Source organism: Rhea americana, unplaced genomic scaffold (genome assembly GCF_003343005.1).
Source record: "Rhea americana isolate MKP2758 unplaced genomic scaffold, rheAme1 scaffold_139, whole genome shotgun sequence".
NCBI classification, from domain to species: domain Eukaryota; kingdom Metazoa; phylum Chordata; class Aves; order Rheiformes; family Rheidae; genus Rhea; species Rhea americana.
The window spans coordinates 427,529-451,242 of NW_028185472.1; the positions used below are offsets into that span (position 1 = coordinate 427,529).

Here is a 23,714-nt window from a genome sequence, read left to right on the forward strand (position 1 = left end):
ATATACATACATACATACATACATACATATATATATGTAAGATTTTCTAGCTCTTAGGTCAGCTTTGAAACTCTTTAGCAGACTTGCCCAAGAGTCTGCAAGGACCGTAACAAAGCTAGAAGCTGAGCTGCGGTGACCTGTGCCATGCTCCAACCCTGCTCCTTAACTGAAATTTCACCCAGGTCATGGTCACATTCACAAGCCATGTGTTTAAAATGATCTTCGTGCGTCAATCCTCTTTCATCCCGGAGCAGTTTGACTCTCTGTTGTTAMTGAATGAATGCAGTATTTGAGAAATATTTTTATAGTAGAAGATTGCATTTCATACAAAGGAGTAATAGAAAGATTACCATGCTGTTGCAGCACATACCTAACAATGATGACAGAGTACCAGAAAGCCCAACAAACTCTGCAGCACAGCGGCAAACACTAGGACCGTTGCAATAAAACAAAGAGGAAAGCAATTTCCTTGTGCATTGCAAACCCAGCCCAGCAGGACTGCTACATGCAAGCCTAGCGTAATGTATATGGGTAATCTCACTGGGYATCAAAGAGCTGTTTCTGCACTCCAAGTTGACCAAACAGTCACRTGTTGAAGGGTACTCAGGCATTTACAGGCCTGGATGAACAAAGCCTATGTTCCTTTAGCACAGATAACTCTGTTTCAAATCTCAGTCAATTAGTTACTAAAGGCAGACCCAGCAGTGAGMAACACTAGGACGTCAAGAATACACCAATATTAGAATAGTTGGGGTTGACTGTGGCATCTACTCCACCATGGCGTTTAACTCCTGCTTTCTGCTACATAAAAGCAAGTGAACAAACAAACAAAAAAACCCAACCTTGTGTATAGCCCTAGCCAGCACTGGAAGACTTTTAAGGTAAAATGGTAGAGAAATGTCAGGCTGGCAGGACTTGGGCAGGACTTTGGGCTTGCAGATCATGGTTTGGAGCAAGAGGTGGAGTCATAATCCTTTCTCACCCTACCACTTAGGATTTTCAGTGTGTCTCGATGTATTTGTTACTCCAGTGTCTAAGCACCCTTAAGAGGTTATTTTCTGCTATGCATGATCAAAGTACCAACTTCTTTCAAAGCTACCGATTGGCAGCCCCCCTCGCTGAGGCCTGCCTGGCTCCATGCTAAGCACAAATGCTTGAGGTTCAGCCTTTTCTGATTATCCATATTAAGAAAATAATTGGGAGGGAGGGAATTTCTTTGAGTGATGCAGATGACAAAGCAGGAGGCACAGGCAATTCTAGTGAGAATAGTGAGTCATGGCGGCTGAAGACACAGCTGCTTGCGTCTGCATGGGTATTAGGTTTATTTGCCATTTTGCTTGTTATTGGGTCAGCAACAACTGCTCAGCATTCTTACAGTAGATGCATTGGCTTGGCAGAGCCCTAGTGCAAAAGACAATTCTGTTAGCAATTGTATTTTTCCAGAGTCCRTGAAAGCAGTGGGTTGGAGCTGCAGCCATATGGTAGTTGTTGTAAGGGCTGGGTTGTGCTGGCTGTCGTGAAAGAGGAAGGACTGAAATTTCTGGAGCAGTGAGGCCACTGAAGGCAGAGGAAGAGGGGCCAAAGTGCAAAAAAGAGCTGGAAAGTGAGCCTGGATTGAGCTAGCTGGCTTTTCCTGCTAGGTGTCCTTAACACAGAATTGCACATCAAGGCAGTGACTGATGGAAAATCCAGATCATCTTCTGCAGATCAATGTTGTGTTCACCTGACGGCTGCTGGGATACTGCTGAACATACTAGGCTCTTTGCAGGGCACCGAAAAAGGTGGCCAAAGCTGACTACAAAGCAGCTCTTCCTGAGGAGCTGCCAAGCTCGAATCACAGGGACCCACAGGCTGTGCTGGTGGGGCTGTCCTTTCCCTGGGCCAGCTGTAGGCTTTGCCTCTGGAAATGGGAGCTCTTCTCGCCACAGCTGGCAATGCGTTGTGGTTTGTTAATAGCGTGAAAGCTTCTCCCCAGCTATCTGGCATCCTGGAAAAGCACCATCCCTGTGTCTGCCGCRTCTCCTCATGGTCATGCAAGTTTCGGAGTGCTCTGCTCCTGCAAGGCCACTATCACATTGTGGCTTCCCAGTTCAAGTCCAAACTCAGTCACAGCCAGGGAACCGTGTCTCTCTGGGCAGTGCCATGACGGTATCTCCTATGCCTGTGGTACTGTTAGGCTGGGGAGGGGGTCTCAGGTCTATGTTTCTCATTCTCCTCATGCTACACATCGGTAGAGTACTCCATCATGCTGGGGGAGAAAGGAAAAGGATGTCATGGAAGTCAGCTATTCAAATTGGAGAGTAATGGGGAATTGGACAAAAATTTTGAGCRGAAACAGGGCCTTTTGCCAAAGATAAATGACAAAATGGTGATACRTTGTTTGTGGAAAATCCCTGTGTTGACAGGGCATCAGAAGCAAAAGTGAACTATGGCAGCATGGTATTTTATGAGCCCTGCATATCTCTGTTCTCTGCTCTAGCCTGGATTTCAGAGGTGGCACGTGGGACCAGGTTAGCCTTGGAGAGGGGCAGGGTGAGCCCTCCTGCAAAGAGGTGCCCAGTCTGTAAAGCATAGCAGCACTAAGGCCAACCTMTAGCACTGAGCTTCACTGGTTCTGTTTCCAGTTGTGATACTTCATTTTTTTCACCAAGGATTGAAAAGCTGTAAATAGAAAATTTGGACAAAATGATTCCCCCTTTTTTATTGRAGCTTTTCTTTTTCTAAAAGAAAAGACAAACAGACCCTTCCTCCAGTGAGCTCTAATATTGAATCACCTCAGGTGGGACTCATTTTAGTGGCCTYGAGATAACTAAAAGCCAGGCACCTGGGCTAGCCAGTGAGGCTGTTGCTGCTGGAGAGAGATGGATCCTTATTTAAGGGTAACGCAGCTTGTTCTAAAATGAGTGTTTTACACACTAGGGCTCAAGGAATGCTAAAGATCTGCATAACTTGTCCTTCTAATCTGGGCCCTTTTGTATGGCTCACAGGCAGTGTGTAGCCTGTAGCCAAGAGCAGTATTTGTGCATGCYAAAGGGGGTCGGGGCGGCTGCTGTCTGAGGACTCGGGGCTCCTGGTCCCTGGGTTGCCCCAGCTGGCTGCCTGTGGGAGCACTGGCCTTTCTTGGTGACTGCAGGGTGAGACTTCTGCTCTCCAGCTTCAGTGGATGAAGGTAGCAGARGCTGGGATGAAAACTAGAGGAGAAGTTACCTAGCTGTCTTGATCCAGGCTAGCATATCTTATTTCTTCTTACAAAAGAGAGCAACAGYCTAGGAGGACGAAGGAGGAGGTGAAGGACATAAGGAAAGCTGTGGTAATGGCTGCCCAGGCAGAWATACAAACAGCAGCACACAAAGATGAGGAGTCCTGGGATGTTCAGAGCAAAGCAGCCCACTGGGGCCTCCTGTGCTCTGCTTAGAGAGCATGTGTTTGAGTATGGATGGGTTAGACTACTCTTTGGTGCTTCACTGCCTCAACTCCAAGCACTGCATACCTCATGAATAACAAGAGCYACTTTTGTTTCTGTATAGCTGCAAAGAGAGGCCATGGCCAGCTCCCCACAGCAACCTCCGGTGGGGCTTAGCCTCAGTGGGGCCTGCTGACCTTGAATGGAGTTTGATGGAGTGGCTGTTGAGAGGGCATGAACTCACAGCCCCACACTTCTGCCTCCTTATGGGGGGACCCCCAGGGCAGCAGTGGTTAAGGTGGTCTTATCATGGGCTTTTGGAGTGAACTGATTTTCCAGCTAGTCAGATCTCCTGCTGGTGACAGTACCGTCTCTGAGGACAGTAGCCCCTGGGACCTTCTCAGGCATCACCCACCTCAGTTCCTTCTGAAGTTTGGTGTGTTTTTCATCCAGTATACAATTCTTAACTGATTGGGGGACATCGGGGACATACCAGGCTGCAATTARTTTGATGCACAGAGCCACATGCTGCAAAAAGGAAACAGAGCCACCATGGGCAGTGAGAGCTGTTGCCAGAGGTATGAGTAGGGAGCGCTGGCTCAGGTGCTCTTAGCCAAAGGCAGGAGCTCCCCAGGCCTGTTAATGTGGCCCATGTGAGTGGCACACACCCAGCCCATTTCCCAGTGCTGCTATCCCCCTGTTTGCCCCAGCCTCCTCTTCTTCCTCCTCCCTCCCTTCCTCTGTCCACAAGCAGCTCCTGTAGCACTCACCTCAAAGAGGATGAGGAAGGCAAGCCGGGCTGCAAACACATGCCAAAACTGGACTGTGTAGCTGTAGTCATCAGCATTCCTGTAATCTCGGTACCTGCAGCACAGCCCGGTCAGTGCCAGCCCAGCCTCCCCCCTGCACCAGGCATCACACCCTGCCTGAGCTCCCTCTAGCCAGGCTCCACGGGGGCTGGAGAGGAATCCCAGTGCTGGGCTCCCTCTTAACAGAGGAACAGAGATGACTTCTTCCATGGTCCCTCTCCAAGCCTTACTCTGCAGCCTAGCTGCTCACCATTTACTGGCTGGATGCCACAGTGAGGGGCTGGGGTGGGGAATGCTACAGAGCAAAGGCTTAGAGCTGCTGTTACCTGCATTCCTTGATCTCATGCCTAAGAAAGTCTGGTAGTTTTTCAGRCAACTTCATATGTGGCTCAAAGTCCTGGGTGCGGAAGATGGAGAGGCTGTGGTTGATGTAGCCTGTTGAGCAGCTGCGAAGGGAGAAACAACATATCCACGCACATCAGCACGGTGSTGAGATGGGGGTTCCTGGTTCACTGCCTCACTGGGAGTGTGTGGGATGCCCTAACTGAAAGCTGTCACTCTTGGATCTTTCTCAGGGATGGAAAGAAATGCCCCAGACTGATTGCTAGAAAGCCTGTCTTCCTGCAGCTTTTAAGATCACCCTTGTGTGTACCTTCTCAGGTGACTATTAATATGGATGAGTACAAACTGTAGCCTCCCTTTTTGGGGGAAGCCAGCACCCATCTGGGTCTTTCCCTCCCCTTCCTAGCCTCCCATTTTCACATAACCTGGGAGGACCTAAAACCCCTGAGACTTTTATCCAGTTTGATTGAAAATGGTGAGTCAAAAGCTGTTGGGGAAGAGGGCAAGGGCAGGAGGGAGCATTGGCAGGCACCCAGGCATTTGAAAGTCCTTCCTGTAGCTTTCCGAAGTTACTAAGTGAGTCTGCTCTTTCCTTGCAGGGGTACCAATTTACCCACCAAAGCCTGCTCTCCACAACCCCACACTGGCCTCCAAGTGCCATGGTGATGATGTGAACAGAAGGCTRGCTGGGATGCTGAAGATGGGGTGCCACCTGGAAAACTCTGCTCTGYTCGCCTTCTCCCACACCCTACCACAGGAGACTGCTCAGCAACCTTGGACTTCTGCACCAGCAGCACTGAGGCAGGCCAAGATGTTGTGGGCAGGGCTCCAGGTGGGAGAGAGCAGCTGATTGGCAGCACTCACTCTATGGTAGTGCTGTTTTCTGTCATGCAGGGGCTATATGTGTACTTGTAGACCTGAATGGGAATGAAGTCGGATGTGATGGCGATCACCAGTCCATTGCCAATGACAGCCAAGATGCCGATGGCCTCCAGGACCTGCAGCCAGATTCCTGTGAGAGAAAAGCAGTCAGGGAGGCCCCATGCTGCCATCCCCGTGCCACTGCTCTAAGGCCACAAACCAAGCCCCAGCTTAGGGACAGTTTTGTCATGGCCAAAGAGGACTGGGTCAAGGAAGGAGAGCTTCCAGCTGTCTCAGCCTCTGCAGTGGCTGAAATAGCTTCTCCTTCCCCAGTCCATGGCTCTTCCTATGCTCTGCTAACTCCATTGTCAAGTAGTACCAGGCTCTGGCACAGGGACACTCAAGAGTCCTGCACTGGGGAAGAGACTTAATACCAGCATCTTCTGTGGCAAACAGCTGCACTGGGGGGTGAGAGCGCTCCTTGGGCCACATCTCACCGATATCATTGGCTTTCCTGGGCACCATGCGCCGGTGTAACTGTATCATCTTGATGGCATCCAGGCGGATCTCGAAGAGGTTGTTGAAGAATGCCAGCAGTGGGGCGAGTGGAAAGGCAGCAACAAAAATGGTGGTGAAGCTGTACTGGATCACTGTGGAAGGAGAAAATGCCATGTGCTGGTATGGAGGGCACATCCTGCAGTGACCTGACTGCTGTCTGGATTTGTGTCTCCTTGGTTTGCGAGAGTTATTGGAGTGGGGCTRGGCATGGGATCTCAGTCCCAAAGCTCTCTCTTCTTTATTCACGGGACTGGAGTGGTACTAGGCCAGTTTTTTCACGCCCTCCGTTCAGCATGGGAAGATGTTCCCATACTGGTGCCATGACAGCTTCCTCTCCTTCTCCCATGGCTGGTAGGACTAATGTGTAGAGACTGTTAGCTGCACCACTACTAGGCCTCTCCATCCCACAAGGCTCACATGGAGCTCTAGGCCTTGCTAGCTCCCCTCGGCATGAGCAAAGGCTACCTTCACACCTGCCCCCAGTATCAGGCTCCTTGATATCAGGATCTCCCAGCCAAGGAACGCACTCCTGTATCTGCAGCTAGTGCCCTCTGGGCAGCATTCAGTGCCGCTCCTCACTTGCCCCACATACCCATCTCCAAGAACTCGTCAAACAAGCTGAAGATGTTGACTTCGCTGAGGTGATAGTTGCTCAGCCACAGCTTTTTGCAGGGATCTTCAGCCTCCTCTTCCTCCCCAAACATCATCATGTTTCTCTTCTTGGGGAGCTTCTGCTTCTTGTGTAGCTTGTAGGTTAGCCAGCTGCAAAGGGAGGGAGTGTGTGGGTGGAGGGCCAGGGCCCTGGTTAAGCCAGACTGCCAGACTCCCTCCCTCCTTCCCCTTCCCTGCTCTGAGAGACATGTGACTACTGCTGAAGGTGAGCCACACAGGGCCACAACTAGGGAGCAGCTGGTGGATGATGACGTCATGGGAAGGCCCATCCAGCGTGGTGCAATATTGTAGGCAGGTCCTGGAAGCTGCCTGACACCTGGAGCATCCCTGTCCAGCGAGYGCCTGGCCTTTGAATGGGTCTCCGCTCTGATGCCACTGTTGCACTCAGACTGGTCGGCTATACGAGTTGGTTTGAGCTGGACTATAGCAGCATGAGTAGCAAAGGGGTATGTGTGGCAGTGGTGCTAGCAGGCTCCTGCTCCCTGGGGACATGGTATCATGCCTACTCTCYGGTGCAGTGCCTAATACTGGTTCTTTCTGGAATAGTTTGTAGTGCTGCCTGCAGAGAACAGCAGGGCTGAACTGCTAGCAGCAACAGCCTTTGACACCTGAGACAAGGTACAAAAAAAAACCACTGGGTCCAAGGGCTGAAGTTACTCTCTGTAAGAGCAGAGAAGCCATGTTGCATGCCCAGGAGCACCCAGAGAGCACTCCATGGGCTGGAGAAAGGCTTACGGGACCAGGTACTCCATGAAGTTGCTAATGGTCTGCTTGAGTAACATGATAATGGCCATCTGGATGAAGAGGTCAGTGATGCAGCCGCTGGGGTGGCACTGCAGAGGGACAAGGGGAGAAAGTGGCACACTGCAAATGAACAGCTTGGCCTGAGGAGCTGTTTGGCAAAGCCAGACCCCATAGGAGGGAGCTGAAACTTGGCAAGGCCTTGCTGAACAGTGGGGAAATGCAGGGTAGAAGCTTGCGATGTGGGGTCAGAGAGCACTGTGGCAAGTCCCTCACCTCCTCCAGTCTCCACTTGCCAGCAACACGCACGTAATTTCCCGGGCGGCCATTGATCCTGAGCAGAGAAGCAACAACAACGATATCTGCTGAGCCCCACTGTTGACCCCTCTCTTTGGGTGAACATCCAGCTGCAGGATAGTGGGCACCACCCTCTGACTGCCAGCAGAGACAAGGAGCTTCCCCCACCTGCTATGCCCTCAGGGAAAAGCCATGGCCCTGCTGGTGTCCCACTGGCTCACGCTGGTCAGAAAGGGGCTCTGGGGGGAACCCCGCTCACTTCTGCCAGCTGCCCTGGACACTGTTCTGACTGTGAGGGTAGAGGAGCTGGTCTGTCCTGGCACAGAGGGCCTCCAGAACTGGTGTTTCCCTTCCCAGCAGAGAGCCAAAGATGCATGCCTCTGCCCTGGGCTCCCCTCTGCCGGATGCCACTCACCGCCCCAGGAAGAAGGCAATGTAGATGAGTGAAGAGAAGTTTGTGAAGAACTGGAAGGTGAAGATCTTCATGGTAAAGTTGTTCTCACGCTGCGAGAAGGTCCGTGGTTTCTCTGGGGACAGGAGCAGAGCCCAGGGGCTTCCTCACACAACAGTGAGACCTTGCCTTGCTCCTTCTGGGGCCCCCACTGCACCTCTCTGGAGACTGGAAAGGTGTCTCCTCCTCCTGTAGATSCCTCCCTGCCCCTTCACCTAAGCTCATCCTGCCAGGAGCCCTTTGAAGGGAGTGAGCCCAGCTCAGCAAAGAGCCACCTCACAGCCAAGAGCTGGAACAGAAGGAGACCCTCAGCTGGGAGAGAGACCATTTAGTCAGCTCTCCAGCAGCTGCAATAGCTTTGTACTTGCACTAGTGCTCAGCCCCATAGGCTGACTACCCTTCTGAAGCATAAAGTGGCTAGGGAACCAGCTGGCAGCCTGTGAACCTCAAATGAGCTTGCAAGGTGTACATGCTGGATGGCTGCTGGCATCCCAATGGAGACCTGCACGTCAGGAGCTGCCTGGTAGATGTTTTGCAGGGGCAGAGGAAGGGAAGGGGCCAGAAGTTTGGCTGCRTTTGGGAACCAAGGAGGTGCTCTGCTGCAGCCCCCAGGTACCACTGGACAGTTCAGTGCCATGGAGTGTGGGTGCAGGAAGGAGGCAACCCCAGGTTTCCCTTACCCAGGTCACAGAGATAGAGGGCCACACGCCTGTTGACCTGCAGGAGAGAGGTGTAAAATGAGAAGGGAGAGCTGAGAGCAAGAGAGCAGGGAGAAGGCCCACTGTTCCCCCTGCACCATGCTCCGTACCTTGGTCATGATGACAATGGTGAGGTAGTGTAGCACAGCCCCTGTCATCACTGCTACTGTGTCRGCCTGCTCCCGGATGAACTCAAAGGTGCTCTGGGTGAAGAGAGCCATTGCCATCACCCTGTAAATGACGAGCGCATGGGCGATTCCGATCAGCACAGCGATCTGTGGAGAATTAGGGAAGTAGAGAATGACGGGAGTGGAGTGGCAGAAGGTGGTGCTTTGTGGGTAAGTGCTCTCTTGTGCTGCAGCAGAGTGGTGAGGAGAACTGAGGAACACCAGCCCTTCAATCACCATGGCACCGTTCACCAGAGTTCGTTTGGTCATGGACTCAAATACAAGCCAGTGCTCTTTGGGAGAGCATTATCCCCCTTACAGGCTCRTAGTGTGGATGTTTCTGTCTGAACTGTTTGTCTAGACTCTTTCCATTGTCCCACAGGGAGAAACAAGTRTCTAGGGGACAATTTTCCTCTTCCTACCCGCTGTGTATCACAGTGTAGGCCCTGGCATGCTGCTCCTGTCTTGATCCTCACTGCTCTCCACTGCAAAAGCRGAGACTTTGGCCCAAATCCATGAAGGGCTGTTGACCTCTACCATCAGCTCAGCAGACTATGAGGCCCCCAGATCCTTGTGATGGGCACGGACCTGCTGTAACAACCTGGTTTCAGCCTCCAGCAACAGGGCACTCTGCTCTGAGGCCCTTTTCCTGCAGTAGAGCAAGCAGGAAAGAAGGAAGTCCTACATGCCCTTCAACCAGAACTTCCTATCATCACCTGGCAAGCATAGCCACACAAACCTACACTCAGAGCATGCTCTGACATGATGCACCCAGCTGGCAGGATGTCTGAGTAAGGCACATACCATGACCAGAACCAAGAGAATTACGATGGTGCTGCGGAAGTAGGAGTGCTGGTACCGCTGGGGTTCGTGCAGAGGGTTATTGATCAGCTCCATAGCCAGTTCCTCCTAAAAAGATGAGGAAGAGACAATCCATCAGAACCATGCGTAAGTAGTGGCAAGCCCAGGGGTGGTTGTGCCAAAGGAGATACAGCATGAGCAGGGCCAAAGGAGGACAAGGACCTTGATAAATGTTTGGCCTGCAGAGGTGTGCCCAGCAGGAACAGACTCGGGCAATGACAATGCATGTATGGTTGCACAAACAGGTGCAATGCAAAGAGATCCAGGCACCTGAACTTCCTAGCAGGAGAGAGAGCCACTTACAGGGCTACCCTGTGTTTCATCAAGGCTCCCTGCACCATACCCTTTTCTCCTGAGAAGCCAAGCAAGTCTGGGACACCATCTGGGAAGCATTGCCCATTTGCCTGTGGACTGATTGCTTCTGCTTTCCTCTGCAAAAGCTATTAAGCCCCCATCRTTTTGCTGACTGGCCATCCAGCAAATACCTCTCAGGTTTGAATTAATGAAAAATGTAGCTGACATTCTTCTATGCAGGGGTTGTTACCTCTTTGGGAAGTAGCTTGCAGCGATGAGTTCCCAAGGCAAGCCGAGGCAAGCCAGGCTAAACCACAGTGGCATGGCTGGTCCTGATTAAGTTCAAGCTCTCGTGCAGGTGGAGAGGTGACTAGCAATGGCAAGAGGTGACTAGCAACTGCTCCACTCTCTGGAGGTGTCTGGTCTATCTCTCCCAGGACTATCAAAGGAGCCAGGAATTGACTTTGCCCTTGTTTATGGTCATCCATTAGATGTCCACATCCAGAGAGATGGGCAGGGGGGTGCCTGTGCTGTTTCTCTTCTGTAGGTCCTACCCCGAAAGAGAAAAGCACTAAGGAAAGATGACATCCTCACCTCATCATCATCCCACTGGTACAGGTCCCAGTTGGTGACCACAGTGGCCCTCTGTCTCTTCCACAGCTCCAGGAACACAGTGGCTGCAGGCAGAAGAAGGGAGCGTTATGATGCTCAGAATTGGCTCCAGAAAAGAAGTTGCCCCTCCACACTACAAAGTGGATCAGACAGTCACATTACCATCCAGCCTCAGGGTGAATGAACCCAGACCACTCTTGGCCCATGAAGGAGAGGCTGCTGACAGCTCTTAACTGCTGCACCAACTCAGGGTGCGGATCCCAAGTGGAGCTGGCTGGACATACAGACACAAGGGTCAGTTTTCTCAGTAGTGCTGGCTGGAATAGCACACACTCACTAGCACTTTGGAGCACCCACCTTTGCATCTCAGCGACCAGGAAAATATCCAAGATGGGTGGCAACCAGCACTTGGCTTGGTGTGGAGAGAGGGATGGAGGTACATGCATGGGTTTTTACTGGGACTCAAGCCACCTCTAGTGACTGCAGAGGCWTGGCATAAACTGGAATAAGCACCATGGCTATTCTGTTGTGGTGAGTGTGATTACGTGGAACCAGCCAGCCAAATTATTCTAGATTAGTGAAAAATATGCCTTTACAGTGGAATATTTAGCACTGCACCCCAGTATGGCTATGCCTCTGTTAATTCATTTGCAGCCACACCTTCTGTTAATCTGGATTAACCTTCCTGAGTTTATCCCCATGTAAACAGGCGCATAGCAACATCCARGATCATGCCTATGGCCTCCTTGGGTCACAGCCTCACAGCCCAGCCCAAATGCATATTAATTACAGTCACTATAGTGTTTGTAACTGAAAGAGCTGTAATAAAATCAAGTGAGATATGTAGCTAATGTGGAGTTGCGGTCATATTAAATCAGAGCCTAGTGGTTTGTTGTACTTATTCCACAGGAGCTAAGAGATTATTCAGCAACTGGGAAAGGGTTAATAAGGGATCTGCTGATCCTTCCTTCCCTCAGCTGGGATCACTTACAGGCAGCTGCTAGAAAAGTCTCTAGTTCAGGCAGTAAGAGGAAGAGTTTGCTGGGTGACTTAGAGGAGGCTGTGATGAGGGAAAGGTGTAAAAGCTATCATGCAGAAAAGATGAGTATGTGGGGAACAGTAGGAAAAAGCTGGGGTGATTTTATCCCTTGCTGTGTCTGGAGGGGGAATTGATGCTCCTGGAAGCAGAGGAGCTAAGGTCTTTAAAAGTCCATGAGTAGAAAATGGCCCTCTGGGCCTTGAAGTATGTGTTGGAGGTTGTAGTCCACTAGAAGATGGAGAGTCTGTCACCCTGGCTGAAGGTGCTGGGGTGATGGAGGCCTGGCAAGGGTGAAGTGCCATGACTGAGCTCTAGAGGGGAATACTCAGGGCTGGCTTTGAAACTCTTGCCCAAAGGTACTTGAAGACTCCCCTCTTCCTCCTGTTATTGCTCTGTATCTGCTCTGCTGTACCCTTCCTTCTTGTGTACTGAGCTGCATAGCTCTGCTGGGGCTGTGGGAAGTGCTCAGTCCCAGGTGAGCCATGTTGGTGCCCTGCTCTTGTCCACCTGCTCTGCCCCTGTGCTGTTCCCTTTTCCGAACTCTGTTTACTTGCTGCTGAGGTGTTGACACCTACCCCAGATTGCCATGAACATGGCAAACAAAACTGTCCCCTCGTTGTCAATCATGTGAGTGACCTGGAGAACAGGAGAGCAAAGAAGAATGTGACTTGGAGACAGCTGAGTGTCAGGGCTGTGGCATCTGGGGGGAAGGCTCTGTGCTCACACAGTCCATGGGAAAACAGGTCTTCTTGCCAACCCAGTCCTCCCAGAGATAGGTAAAGATGTTTTAAGAGGGGAAAAATGCAGGAAGGTGGTAGGTACTGGAGACTTGTTAGACTGTGGTATAATTTCCTTTACTTTGGTGGTGATGGAGGCCTGATATGGCTTTACCGCCTCCTTATTACAGAGGTTACGGGAAATCTTCTGCATAGTGTAGCCACCTTTCACAGGCAACTCTTGTTTCTAGTGATGTGGGCACAGCATAAGCTGGAAGCATTTGCCTGTCCTTTGCCCTGAACCTGTCACTAGAAGGGAGCTACCTACCTTGGCATAGGTGCAGGTGTCAGAGAGCAGCCAGAATGGGCACYTTTGATCACAGAGCGGGCACATAATGGTTGTATTGGCTTCACAGATCTCCTTGCTAGGGAGAAGGGGGAAATGGAAAGCAAAGGAGAACAGCAGTGGCTTAGCTTCCACTCAAATCTGCAAGCATAATGAAGGATCATGAATGGGATGCATACCTGGCATCCCCAACAGTCTTACCTCACCTGGCTGGAGCTGAAAACTGTAATCCCAGCCACAAAGACCAGCAGTCCAACCACTGCAGCAATTCCCAGCAGGTAGGTGTACCAACCCAGCCAGGCAAAGTACAAGGCCACCTTCTCACCAAAATAACCCCTGGAAGGAAAGGCTGCAGGTGAGATGTGCTTCAGAGCCAGTGAAGGAGGCCATGCTGCCAGATGYCACTAGAAAACACTGAAGATCACTTCCACCCCTTAAAGGACGTCAGGTCCAGGAGGGGAGGTGCTCTCTGTATGTCTGGGGATTTGGTTGGGATTTGGAGACTCAGCCCAAATGAGTAGAGAGGAGCTGGAAAGAACATGAGTGGGCAGCAGATCATAGAGGACTTCAGCAGCAGCATATGCAAGGTAATGCCTAAGCATTATAGCTGGGCTTCTTTGCATGTGGGCTTTAAAAGATTGTGTGAGGATGTAGCAAAGAGCTTTGTGGACATCAYTGCAGGGCAGCACAGCAAAGACCTGCTCAGAGCACAGCTCCAGCTGAGGAGCGAATGCAGAGCAGAAAAYGATGCGAGACTGTTGTGGCCATAGAGTTAACTTGATCTGTAGTGCCTAGTATGGGGCATGCTGTCATATGGGGATTTGGAGTGGCCCATAAGAAGGCTACTCTTGCTCTCAACCAACCTAGAGGTTGAAGCAAACTAAAGGGATGAAGTTTTTTGTTTGTTTTTACCTTGGAGAATGTGCAGTGCTTAGAGGGTAGGCCTTCCTCTGAGCTTGTTGCCCTGGGCTGCTGCAGAGAGAGTTGCTCTCATGCAATGTCCACCTTCATGTGATGCTGGCATGCTCCTGGAAGTGCTGCTTTTTCCCTTTCATGAAGGGAGCCCAGAGGGACTAATTCAAAGGGAGAAGTGATCACATTAATCATACCCCGGGCAAGAAGGGGAGGGAATGGTTGAGAGACCAAGCTGCAGTCAGTGTCTACAGAACAATTTTAAAAATGTGAGGTTAGAAGGAAGATTGCGAGCTGTGGGGTACAGTATGTCTCAAAGCTCTTACCAAACCAATTTCTGTTCTGATTTCATCTGTCTTCCTGCAGTTCTTTCACTTTTTTTTTTTTTTTTGAGTGGCAGCATCTCAGTTTTTCTGAGATGTGGGAGAGGTTTGGAGGTACAGACAAGAAGTAACTGTAGTTACTAACTGATGTATCTGCCTTCTCCCCTATATTCCAGGGGAAATAACTTTCTACCAGTAGTCAAAAGTGGTAACTGGCTCCCTGACCTATGTAAGAAATTTCATGCTTGGCTCCTTAACCCCCCCAAGATAACAGTGGGTCCTGATGCATGCTCAACAGAAACAATGATCTGTCTGACCCTGCCCACTGAAGAGGCATCAAGACTCCCTACTAGACTTCTTAAACTATAAGAAACATTTAAAGAAGGAGAACACAACATCTCCATTCTAGTATTCTGTCTCCTTAACAGACCCCCTTGAAAACTCTATGATTCTTCCTCTCCTTCCACTGGCCTTGGAGAATTRATCAATGCTCAGTGCTCTGTTGTCCCTTGATGATATACCACCTCTGGTGTGCAACTTGATTTTTCATTTGTTTGTTTTCTTTTTTGGAGGGAAGAGAGGGGGTGAGGGGTCTTTGTCATAATGATTGCTAGAAGTTTAGAGACTTCTGCCCAGACTTTATACAGGRTGATTGTTTTCAGCCCCGTTAGTTTGAAATTTTCTCAATTACTCTAAATATTTGACATGTCCTGCCTGCATTCTGGTTTGTATCTCTGTCTTGCACAAGTAACAGAGGTCACAGCTGATCTGCTTTGTGAAGACAAAATCTGCAGAAATGCCTTTAAAAAAAAAAAAAAAAAGAGAAACAAAACTTCTGCATTATGCTTTTTTTTTTCCTCCCTTCCCTTTAGAAATAAGAGCTGTGCCCTTTGTAGTTTTAATACAGCTAGGGCATCCCCTTGTTGCCTTTAATGTCCCAAGTTTAGCCTCAGGMCGGATGTGCTGTGCTGATGCTTTTAAACACAGGAATGGAAGGAGAGGGTGGTTTAAAATGAAACAGGCCAATTAAAAACCAGTGCAGATGTGGGGGCTGTTTCATACTGCAAAATTAGCAGACAGAGCCACAGAATACCCCTTAGGCTAAGAATTTAACAGGCTTCAGAAGAAGTCCTATGTATATGAGAATAATCAGGCTCAAGCTAATGATTTAAAAGAATGCCCAGGAGTTTGAGAAGGGATATAAACCTCTGAGTTTCAGGTGGTGGCTTACTGGGGCCTCTTGGCTAGATGGGTCAGCTGTGCCTCTCTGCCTGCATTACCTGATATTCTCAATTGGCTGTTGACAAAATATATCTCTCCATCGAGCCCATTTCTCCTTTAGGAACAAGCTTTTCTCTTCTTTCTGGAGAGCAGAGAAGTCGGTCAGACAMAGGAACATCAAGGCAATCTTAATCCCCAGGCTGGCTCCCCAGGCTGCCATCTGGAGACTGGTCGTGCCCTTCATCCACACACATGCTTACTCAGCCTCAATTAACCGAAGGTCTCCCCCACCCAGCCTTGTTCCTCTGCCTCTCATGGCTTTTACTGTCAGGTACCTGCATGCTCAGCCTCACCTCGTGCAGTGGAAATGCTGCCTCAAAGACATTCTTTTTCATCAGGTCACGCAGCTTCTCTGATAGCAGAGTAGAACAGGGAAGGTTAGTGAGATGAAGCTTTGATCTCTCCCCTGCATACTCCCAGCCAGGCAGAATGACCCCAAACCTTTCATGAAGCTTTGGGGGAAAAATGCCTGGGAAAGGCTGAGCTATTCCAAAGGGATCAGTGATAATCCTTCTGGTTGTGCTACTCTACCAGGCTGCGTTGGGGGTGGCTCTGGGAGCAAGCCAGGTAGGAAGACCCTTAGGGACAGCTAGAGAGCCAGCACCCTGCACCTATCCTGCTGATGTCTGAGTCTTGGGGTGCCAGGGAGGGATGAKCTATTCTGGGGACACAGGACAGCAGCAGTGGGCAGCTGAGGTCAGGGATTTGRAGATGGGGAATAGCAGGCTGTTCTTGACTACTGAGTCCAAATCTCCCTCCAGACACAGTAGCAAATCAACCTCTCAGGATGAACCCCAGCTGCCAATTCAAGCTGTGCACTGCAGCAGGGATAAGGGTGATGTAGTGGCCCATTATCCACATTCCCTTACCGAGGTCAGGAGTCACTGTGTTCTGCAGGATGAAGTTCACAATCCGTATCCTAAGCAAGGAGAAACTGGGGTTAAAGGCTGTTCTGGGGAGGCAGGCTGGTTTTCTGGCCCTGAAAAGCAGGGCAGCAGGAAGGAAGGGAGAAGAGATGCACCAAAATCCAAAGGCAGAAGGGGGAAAGAAAGGATAACTTAGCTGTGGACAGAGAGGAGCTGGCAACTTAGCACCAGTTGCAGTGGTAGGTGGCGTTCTGTGGAATGGGAATTCCTGGGATGCCTAGAAATGGGAAGCCTGGCAAAACCCTGAGTTACACTGGAAAAATCAGTGCTAGAGCTGAGGAACAGGACTGCAAGGCATAGGTAGTCAGTAGCTCAGCTCAGTACCTGGTTGTCACTGGTACATCATGATGGGCACCGGGGCTTTGCAACCTGCTGTCTGGGTTCCTCATGAGCCATTGGTATTTCCGGAAGATCCATTTTGGGGCACGGACTCCATAAAATAGCTTCTTGTCCTCAATTTTCTAGGGGGTGGAAGAGAAGGGCTGTTAAAGCTATGCTGTCTGAGCCAAAGGCTTGGCCAGAGGGACTTCCACTAGGAGGGCAGGGGCCTGCATGAAAGTGAGGGCAACACTCTGCAGAGCTCCCTTTTTTCCAGGAGAGTAGAGATGCAAAGGTCCTTCAGCTCCGTGCTGCTTGCTGGCTCTGATCTCTCACTGTGGCCTGATCCCTGATGCTGGGAAAAGCCTGTGGCCTGATTTCCAAACCCTCCTTTTGGTGGTGGTGGTAGGAAAAGGATTATTGCGGCCTTTGTGTACCCAGTCACTGAGCTGGCTAGATGCTATCTGTCAGGCCAAAACAGGCTCAGGTAGCCTGGTCGCATGCTGTTACTGGGGATGGGGATCTGTTTTGAAATAACCCCAGGATGGGCCAGAATCAAGAGGGCATCACAAGGCACAAAGCAGCAAAAGGACGGTTTGGTGTTAATTCCCCTGCAAGGCCCAGGGGCTGTGTGAGTCCTGGGGCTGGTGTCTCCCTTGGTCCATGGTGTGTTTTACAGCACTGGTGGGGAGACTGGCTGGATGATTCAGGCCTCTCCCAGCTCCTGGGAYGCAGGAGCCTGAGCTATGCTCAGACCTTGGGTATTACAAGATATCCAAGTATCTGCTGCCTTTCCCTCCTATGGCCCCTCACCTTGATGGTGAATCCCTTCTTGCTCAGCTCATCCAGGAACTTCTTCCTCTTGATCTCCTTCTCACTGCCCATTTGATGGATGTCACTCACRAGGATGAAATCCCACTCCTGTTCATCCTGCCCATAGAAAACCCCAGGGAATTAACAAGGATGAGTTTCTTCCAGCTTCTCAGATTTGGGGGAGAGGGAGTAGGTTGGCCCCTGTCCCACTCATATTAGAGGTTCCTCAGGGAAGTGAGCAGGAGAGTGGGGAAGGGGAAACAGACTCAGCCCCTGGCTGTGACATCCTTCCTTTCCCCCTTTTGGAGTTGTGCTGAACTTCCTGTGAGTGCAGAGGGAGCAAAGCTTACCAGGGCAAATGGGTCCAAATCATCAGGAAACTCTCTCCAGGGAGTCAACAGAATTTCATCCTATGGAAGAGAAAACCAGGAGAGGCTTCAGCATGATTCCTGGGAGATCCCATGTCTGGACTTGGAGCMAACTTGTTCCTGAAAACATCTAGAAGGCATTGTGACCATGTGGATCAGAGCCTTATCCCACTTATGGAGCAACAAGACCAAGCTGCTCCACTCTAGCTGCTAAAAGCAGGTGAGAAACACTTCTTTTTCTTTTCCCCCCTCTCCCRTCCACCCAAACTCTGCACAGAAACCTGTCTCTAATAGTACAGACAAACATTTTGCACTATTTTCTGCTGACYCAGCACTGTAGTGGTCTGCAAAGGCTCTGCAAGACTGTTTGGAGTTCAGAGCATTTGGCAGTAGCAGAAGAAAGGCATCCCAAAAGAAAGCATGGGCAGGATGTACTTGGGCATCCCCTAGCCTGTCCYTCTTAGGGGCAGAGGGCGGTGTGTAGCTACACTGGATGGACAAAGCTAAGAGTGTTTTTTGCCTATCAGTCAAGCCATTAGGTCAAATAAAACTGCTGGGGAAGAGCAGGGTACATCCCGGTGCCAGCCTGTTTTCCTTCTGGTTTATCTGAAGAAGGGAGAATAAACGGTTCCAGAAAAAGGCAGGAGAGACAGCAGGTCACCCTGTAGGAAAGARAAGCCTTCCAGTGACATCCAGATCCTAGGAGCCTATATTCACTTCTGCTAGTCCTGATTATTGCTAGTGCCTCATTGGCAGACCTTGTGACTCTCTTCTCTCTRCCTTTTGGAAGCAGAGGAGATTCATGTCTGTTACAGTGTTGGGGCCGAGTTTGGGAGGAAATGAATTAATGAAGATTGCAAAGRGTGTTCGGAAAGCAGGTTCGTGATGTGGCCCCACAAACAGTTATGCTGCTATTCCCAGGGGCATAGTGACACAGCACAGAAGCAGGAGGCAGCTGCCAGGGGATGGGGATTATAATCAGTCTGTGGAAAGAGTGGCCAAACAAGTTTAGCCAGCTGTCATCTCCAGAGCAGAGTGGTGATGGTGCAACCAAGCTGTGCTGTAAGATTTGGACCCCAAGCTCTCACTTAAGAACTAGACTATGGTACCGGAATGGTACCAGGATGAGGAAAGGACTGAAACGCTCTGCCAAACCTCTCACATGGAGCCTGGGTCCTGAGTTCACTCAAAGTGCCAGGAGACTGGCAATAGAGAGCCAAACTGAGAACGCAGCCAAAGGTTAAAACTCTGCCAGAAAGGATTTCATCTGTGGACAAAAGAAGGTGAGAGTGTGTTGTCTTTCTGCTTACTGATGCTCCTCATTTGACAAGCATTGCTGAGAGTGAGGCTGGGAGGCTTGAAAAGAGGGGCTTCCATTGCAGAGGTGCTGTTAGAGTAGGGACTAGTGCTGCCTACTGCCAGACCTAGCTCAAGCTGCAGAGGGCATTTCTGGTGCTGTCGTCTGCTTTATCACAGCCCTGAGCCTCCTTTGTGTTGGGAGAACTGGGTTTTTGCTCTCAGCTCCCCATCTTGCCTTGGTTTCTCCACATTGCTCCTACTCTTACAGGTGGGTAAGCACTTAGCTGGAGCAGAAACTCTGCTTGCCCTCAGCCAAGAGCCTGTGTCCTGGCATACGGGGAGGGAGCAGGAGCCCTCATTGCAGCTCTGCCCCACCTGCTGATGCTGGCACAGATATAGGCTGGCACCACCTCTCTGCAGGCTGCATTTTCATTCCTGCCTAGATGGTTTCTCTCAGCCTGTATGCACACCAGTCTCATCCTGCAGAGATTGCCTACTGGGGCTCCCAGTGTTTCAGCTCTACCAGTGACCACTGTGATGTGGAGAAGGGGGTGGTACCTTTTTTGGTGGTGGAGTAGAAAAGGAGTACATTAGATTTTCAAGGTATTCTCAGATGTCAGAAGCCAACAAGTTTACACTGCTGTCCTATTGGTGTTAACCACAGATGAGGGTGGGAAGAGGTGAGTGGACATGCTAGCACCACATCTCCTGTTTCCAGGTCATCCCTGGCCCCCCGTCTGCAGGCCTGGTACTCTGCTTGGGAGGCAAGGCATCCTGATGAGCCCAGCTCTTTCCTAGGAGAGATGCTGGTAGGATTATAAAGGCAGGCTTATAAATTAGCTGCATCCAGCCTGGAGCTTGGTCCTTATAGCCAGGCTGAGGGGGTTGGAGGCATCTGGAGTAACAAGGCCCCTCACCCCCCAGCTGCAGGGCTGTTCCCCTGCGCCACAGTGTTATGCCATATCTAGCATATGTGATCTACCTGTGTTGGGGATAAGGGAGGAGCATCTTTATGTACTGGCATAATGCCACAATACCACATGGTGCAGGGGGCTAGCACACCCTTCAAGTAAAGTAGCTGCTTTGCTCTTAAAAGCTGCTCTGGAAGCTGCTTTTAGGGAGAAAAACTGCTACCGTGCTTTCTTTTCCTTTCAAGATTTGGATGAGAGTGAGAAGACCCCTATCACAACAGGCATAAACCCCTTTCTTGTCTCTCTTCCCTCTCCAAGCTATATCCTCTATAGCCTCCACTCCTTATTTGGGTTTCTCTAGAACTATTGTGATACGTCTCAGTGTCACTATGCAGCACAGCATCAAGGTAATGATCAAGGTAATGTTTTTCTTCCCCCCTAATTTGTCCRTAATTACATACCACTTGATAGCTCTCCATGTTCAAATCCCCACCAGCTCTGCATACAGCTTTATGGGGAAGCTGCTCCAGACCACTGACAGTGGTATACTGGCTCCTATGGCCATTTCACCCCTGCCTCGGGCTCTTGGCCAGCATTGAGGCTGACCCTGCACAGCTTCAGCAGGCCACATGCCTCTATCAGCACTCCTGACGTCTTGTGCGACCAGATCCTATCCCTGCCAAGGGCTTCTGAGTGCTCCCAAAACAATGAGCACTGACTTTAATACCAAGAGGGACTTGTTACTTTTCACTTTTCCAGTCAAGTGCTAAGAATTGGTGGGACGTTTCTTTAGGTCACCAGTGCATAGCTGTCTAGGCTATAAGGTTGTCATGATACTTGCATCTTTAGCAGCTCGTCAGGCTTTTCTCTGTGTTCCCATAGCAACACAATTTACCATGTGGTACCCCCTTTGCAGGCAGAGTGAATCTGCATATGAGGGAGCAGGCTGAAAGCTGGGAAGTGGTGGTGAACTTGCAAAATATTTGCAGTTTATTGCTTCACAGAAGGGGAACTGGAAACTGCAATAATGAATAAAAAATATCTTGAGCTCCAGAGGGGGATCTTCAAACATATGGTTATTACMGTGTCTGTTCAGCAAGCTTAATGCACTATGGTGGCTACTACAATGCACATGAGTTGGGCTAAGCATGAGGCAAAGGCAGGTTTAAACCCTGGCCCATGGGACTGTTATGCAGCAGCGCAGTCTGTTCTTTGGGCCAGATGTAATTTGTGCTAAGGGGGCAGGGACTTCTGGTCACTAGTCACTAGTAGTCCTACACCTACTTTCAGTGGCTCTAGTTGCCCAGGCTCACAGCTCTCTGGCAGGATGAGGCAGCTGGACAGGTGCTTTGCGCAAGCAAAAAAGCCTTGGGTTGTATAAAGAAGGGGTTGTATAAAGTGTGGACTCTAATCCTTGCTATCAAGGAGGAAGGTGGCAGTTTAGCTCTTTCCTGACCCATGTTTGGAGCAGGGTTGGAGCCATGTCATGTAAAGGTGTAACAGAAGTAACCTGTGCAATGAGAAGCAGTAATTTTAACGTAGGAAGGATTTACATGCCCTAAAGAGCACTTGCTTCTCTCTAGCTGGGTCTTGCCTCCTTGAGAGGCCAGATCCTATCCCTGCCAAGGGCTTCTGAGCGCTCCCAAAATAATGATAATCGTACCTACCTTTGGGTTCCTGCCCATAGTGTAGTCACCTGTTATTTTTTTAGGCTGAGGACCTGGCTAGGATTATATATCCTTGTTTTTCTTTCTAACTACAGGTTGGTGAGGGTTTGGGTGGTTCCCACCACACACAATAAAACCAAGTCTTTATCTTGGGGATGTTTCCTACAAATGCTTCCCTTCTCCCTTCCCTTCCCTTAAAGCCCTTCCACCTTATGTCATAGTTTCCTAAGGAATGTGATAATCTTTAATTAAGAAGACACCTATGCAATTACCATCTGTCCCAATCTAAGGAAATTTGCAAGGCTTTTTGAATTAAAAAAAGTTTGTTTTTTCTTTCAAGCTACAGAAACAAAGCTTTGTAACTCCCTCTCTTCCCTTGTTTTATTTCATGGACTCTTGAAACATCCAAGGATGTCAGCTCTCCTCAGCCTTCCCCCTCAGAGAGAGGCARGGAGTGGGGAAAATCCTGCTGATTTACTCTGGTAAGTCTAAACTCTGGCATCAACATCTGGAGCTGTGAATGGCCCTTCTGGCCCAACCTCTCTGCACCTTTTGGGGTGGTGTGGGGAGCTTGGCTCTCTCTCGTTCCCAGGATGCAGGTCCTAAAAGCAAGCACAACACACTGCTTTCCCTGTGGCATGTTTGTAGTAAGAATGAGATTGCTTGCTGGGAAGAGGAACTGAATCTTTTTACTACATTTTGAACACTGGAGTACCTAAGGGGCTCCAAGCACCTGTGTAGTAGAGCACAGCATGCCATATTTCTAAGCTACAAGTGGTTCAGAGGTACTGAAAAATAATGTCCTGGAAATTGGTAAATAGTTTGTTTCTTACCTGCATGGTGAAGTGGAAAGTCTCTGTCTTTCTCCCTCTCTCCTTTTGTTCCTCCTGGCAGATCTCCTAGGAGCTGTCTCTCAGACAGATGCTGTAGCTGTGACTGCAAGCAGGACAAGCTGAGACTCCTGGAGTTTTGCTGCCAAGTGTGGTTTGCTTCCCCAGCTCCTCTCTCTGAGGTCTCATGTGAATTGAGTGGTGACTTAACTTCCGTGTGGGACACTCTCCTGCCTTGGGAGGGAGCTGCCTCTGCCTAGCAATGAGCAGAAATCAAGGAGGAGGCGAAAAAACTGCCCTTCACCCTCATTCAAGGAGTGGCAAGCTCAGTACCGCCCATCAAGGTGTGCAGATAACCCTTGGGAGCTGGCTTTTGCAGCTCTAGTCAGATCTATTGCTTGGTGGGAACACTTCTGGCTCCCTTGTCTTCCTCTTCTGCCCAGTGCCCCTGTACCTCTCTATACTAGTGCTGCCTGTGGTCTTATCCCCAGAGAAAAAAGATGTCATAAAAAAGGGCCAAAAGGAGGAAGAGGATCTTAGCAGAGGCTTTATAAAGCATTAAACTACTTATTACAAGAAAGAAATTTAAAAAGATTACAGCTAAAAGAGGAGAACAAGGCAGAGATATGTATAACTTGCCTTGTTCTGCTCTTAGGCTAAATTCCTGGCACCACTGAAAAGTTTGGGTGTAAGAGGGAGGGGATGAGAGCAGCACAGGCTTTGAGAGTGGTCAGGACAGCAGCTGGGGTGCATTCCTCTAGAGCTGGGATGAGGAACAGAGGCAAAGCACAAGCTTTCAGAGAAGTGAGGAGAGCCTGTCCAACCGTTCTTCCACCTGAACATAACTCTCTGCCCTGAGCAGGCACCTTGTGTGCCTTGTTCCTTCTGATTTTCCATATCTAGTCATTAGAAAGCCTTCTATGACCTACAGAGAATGTTTGGCTCCCTGGAAGGACCAAACAGAGGCAGAGAAATCCTTCCTTCACACCCCACCGGCTAGTGAAAACAGCGCTGGAATTTGTGCACTGCTTTCTCCTGTGTGTGATACAGCTTGTACTGTTGCATGTGGGTCTTCAGGATTCAGTGTCAACAATTTAGGCAACATCTGTTGGCATTTTATAATCTTTAAGAACAAGTATTCCTTCCCTCATCGCTAAAGAGCGAAGCATCAAAGTGTGCTCTGAACATTCCCCCAAATA

General features: G+C 49.9%; 1 protein-coding gene across 1 annotated transcript; it reads right to left on the reverse strand.

Moving 5' to 3' along the window:
* Positions 1 to 1,316: 1,316 nt before the first annotated feature.
* ANO9 (anoctamin 9) lies at positions 1,317 to 22,538 on the reverse strand. The gene is made up of 24 exons (XM_085298425.1): positions 22,519 to 22,538; positions 17,791 to 17,850; positions 17,441 to 17,557; positions 16,634 to 16,770; positions 16,253 to 16,302; positions 15,677 to 15,735; positions 15,383 to 15,465; positions 13,069 to 13,203; positions 12,850 to 12,946; positions 12,381 to 12,441; positions 10,749 to 10,831; positions 9,804 to 9,908; positions 8,943 to 9,107; positions 8,815 to 8,851; positions 8,099 to 8,210; positions 7,663 to 7,720; positions 7,381 to 7,478; positions 6,566 to 6,735; positions 5,913 to 6,065; positions 5,419 to 5,566; positions 4,539 to 4,658; positions 4,174 to 4,267; positions 3,819 to 3,931; positions 1,317 to 2,248 (listed from the first exon to the last, which is right to left on the reverse strand). The coding sequence occupies exons 1-24, from the start codon at positions 22,522 to 22,524 to the stop codon at positions 2,221 to 2,223; spliced, it is 2,289 nt and encodes a 762-aa protein (XP_085154551.1). The 5' UTR covers positions 22,525 to 22,538; the 3' UTR covers positions 1,317 to 2,220.
* Positions 22,539 to 23,714: the final 1,176 nt, after the last annotated feature.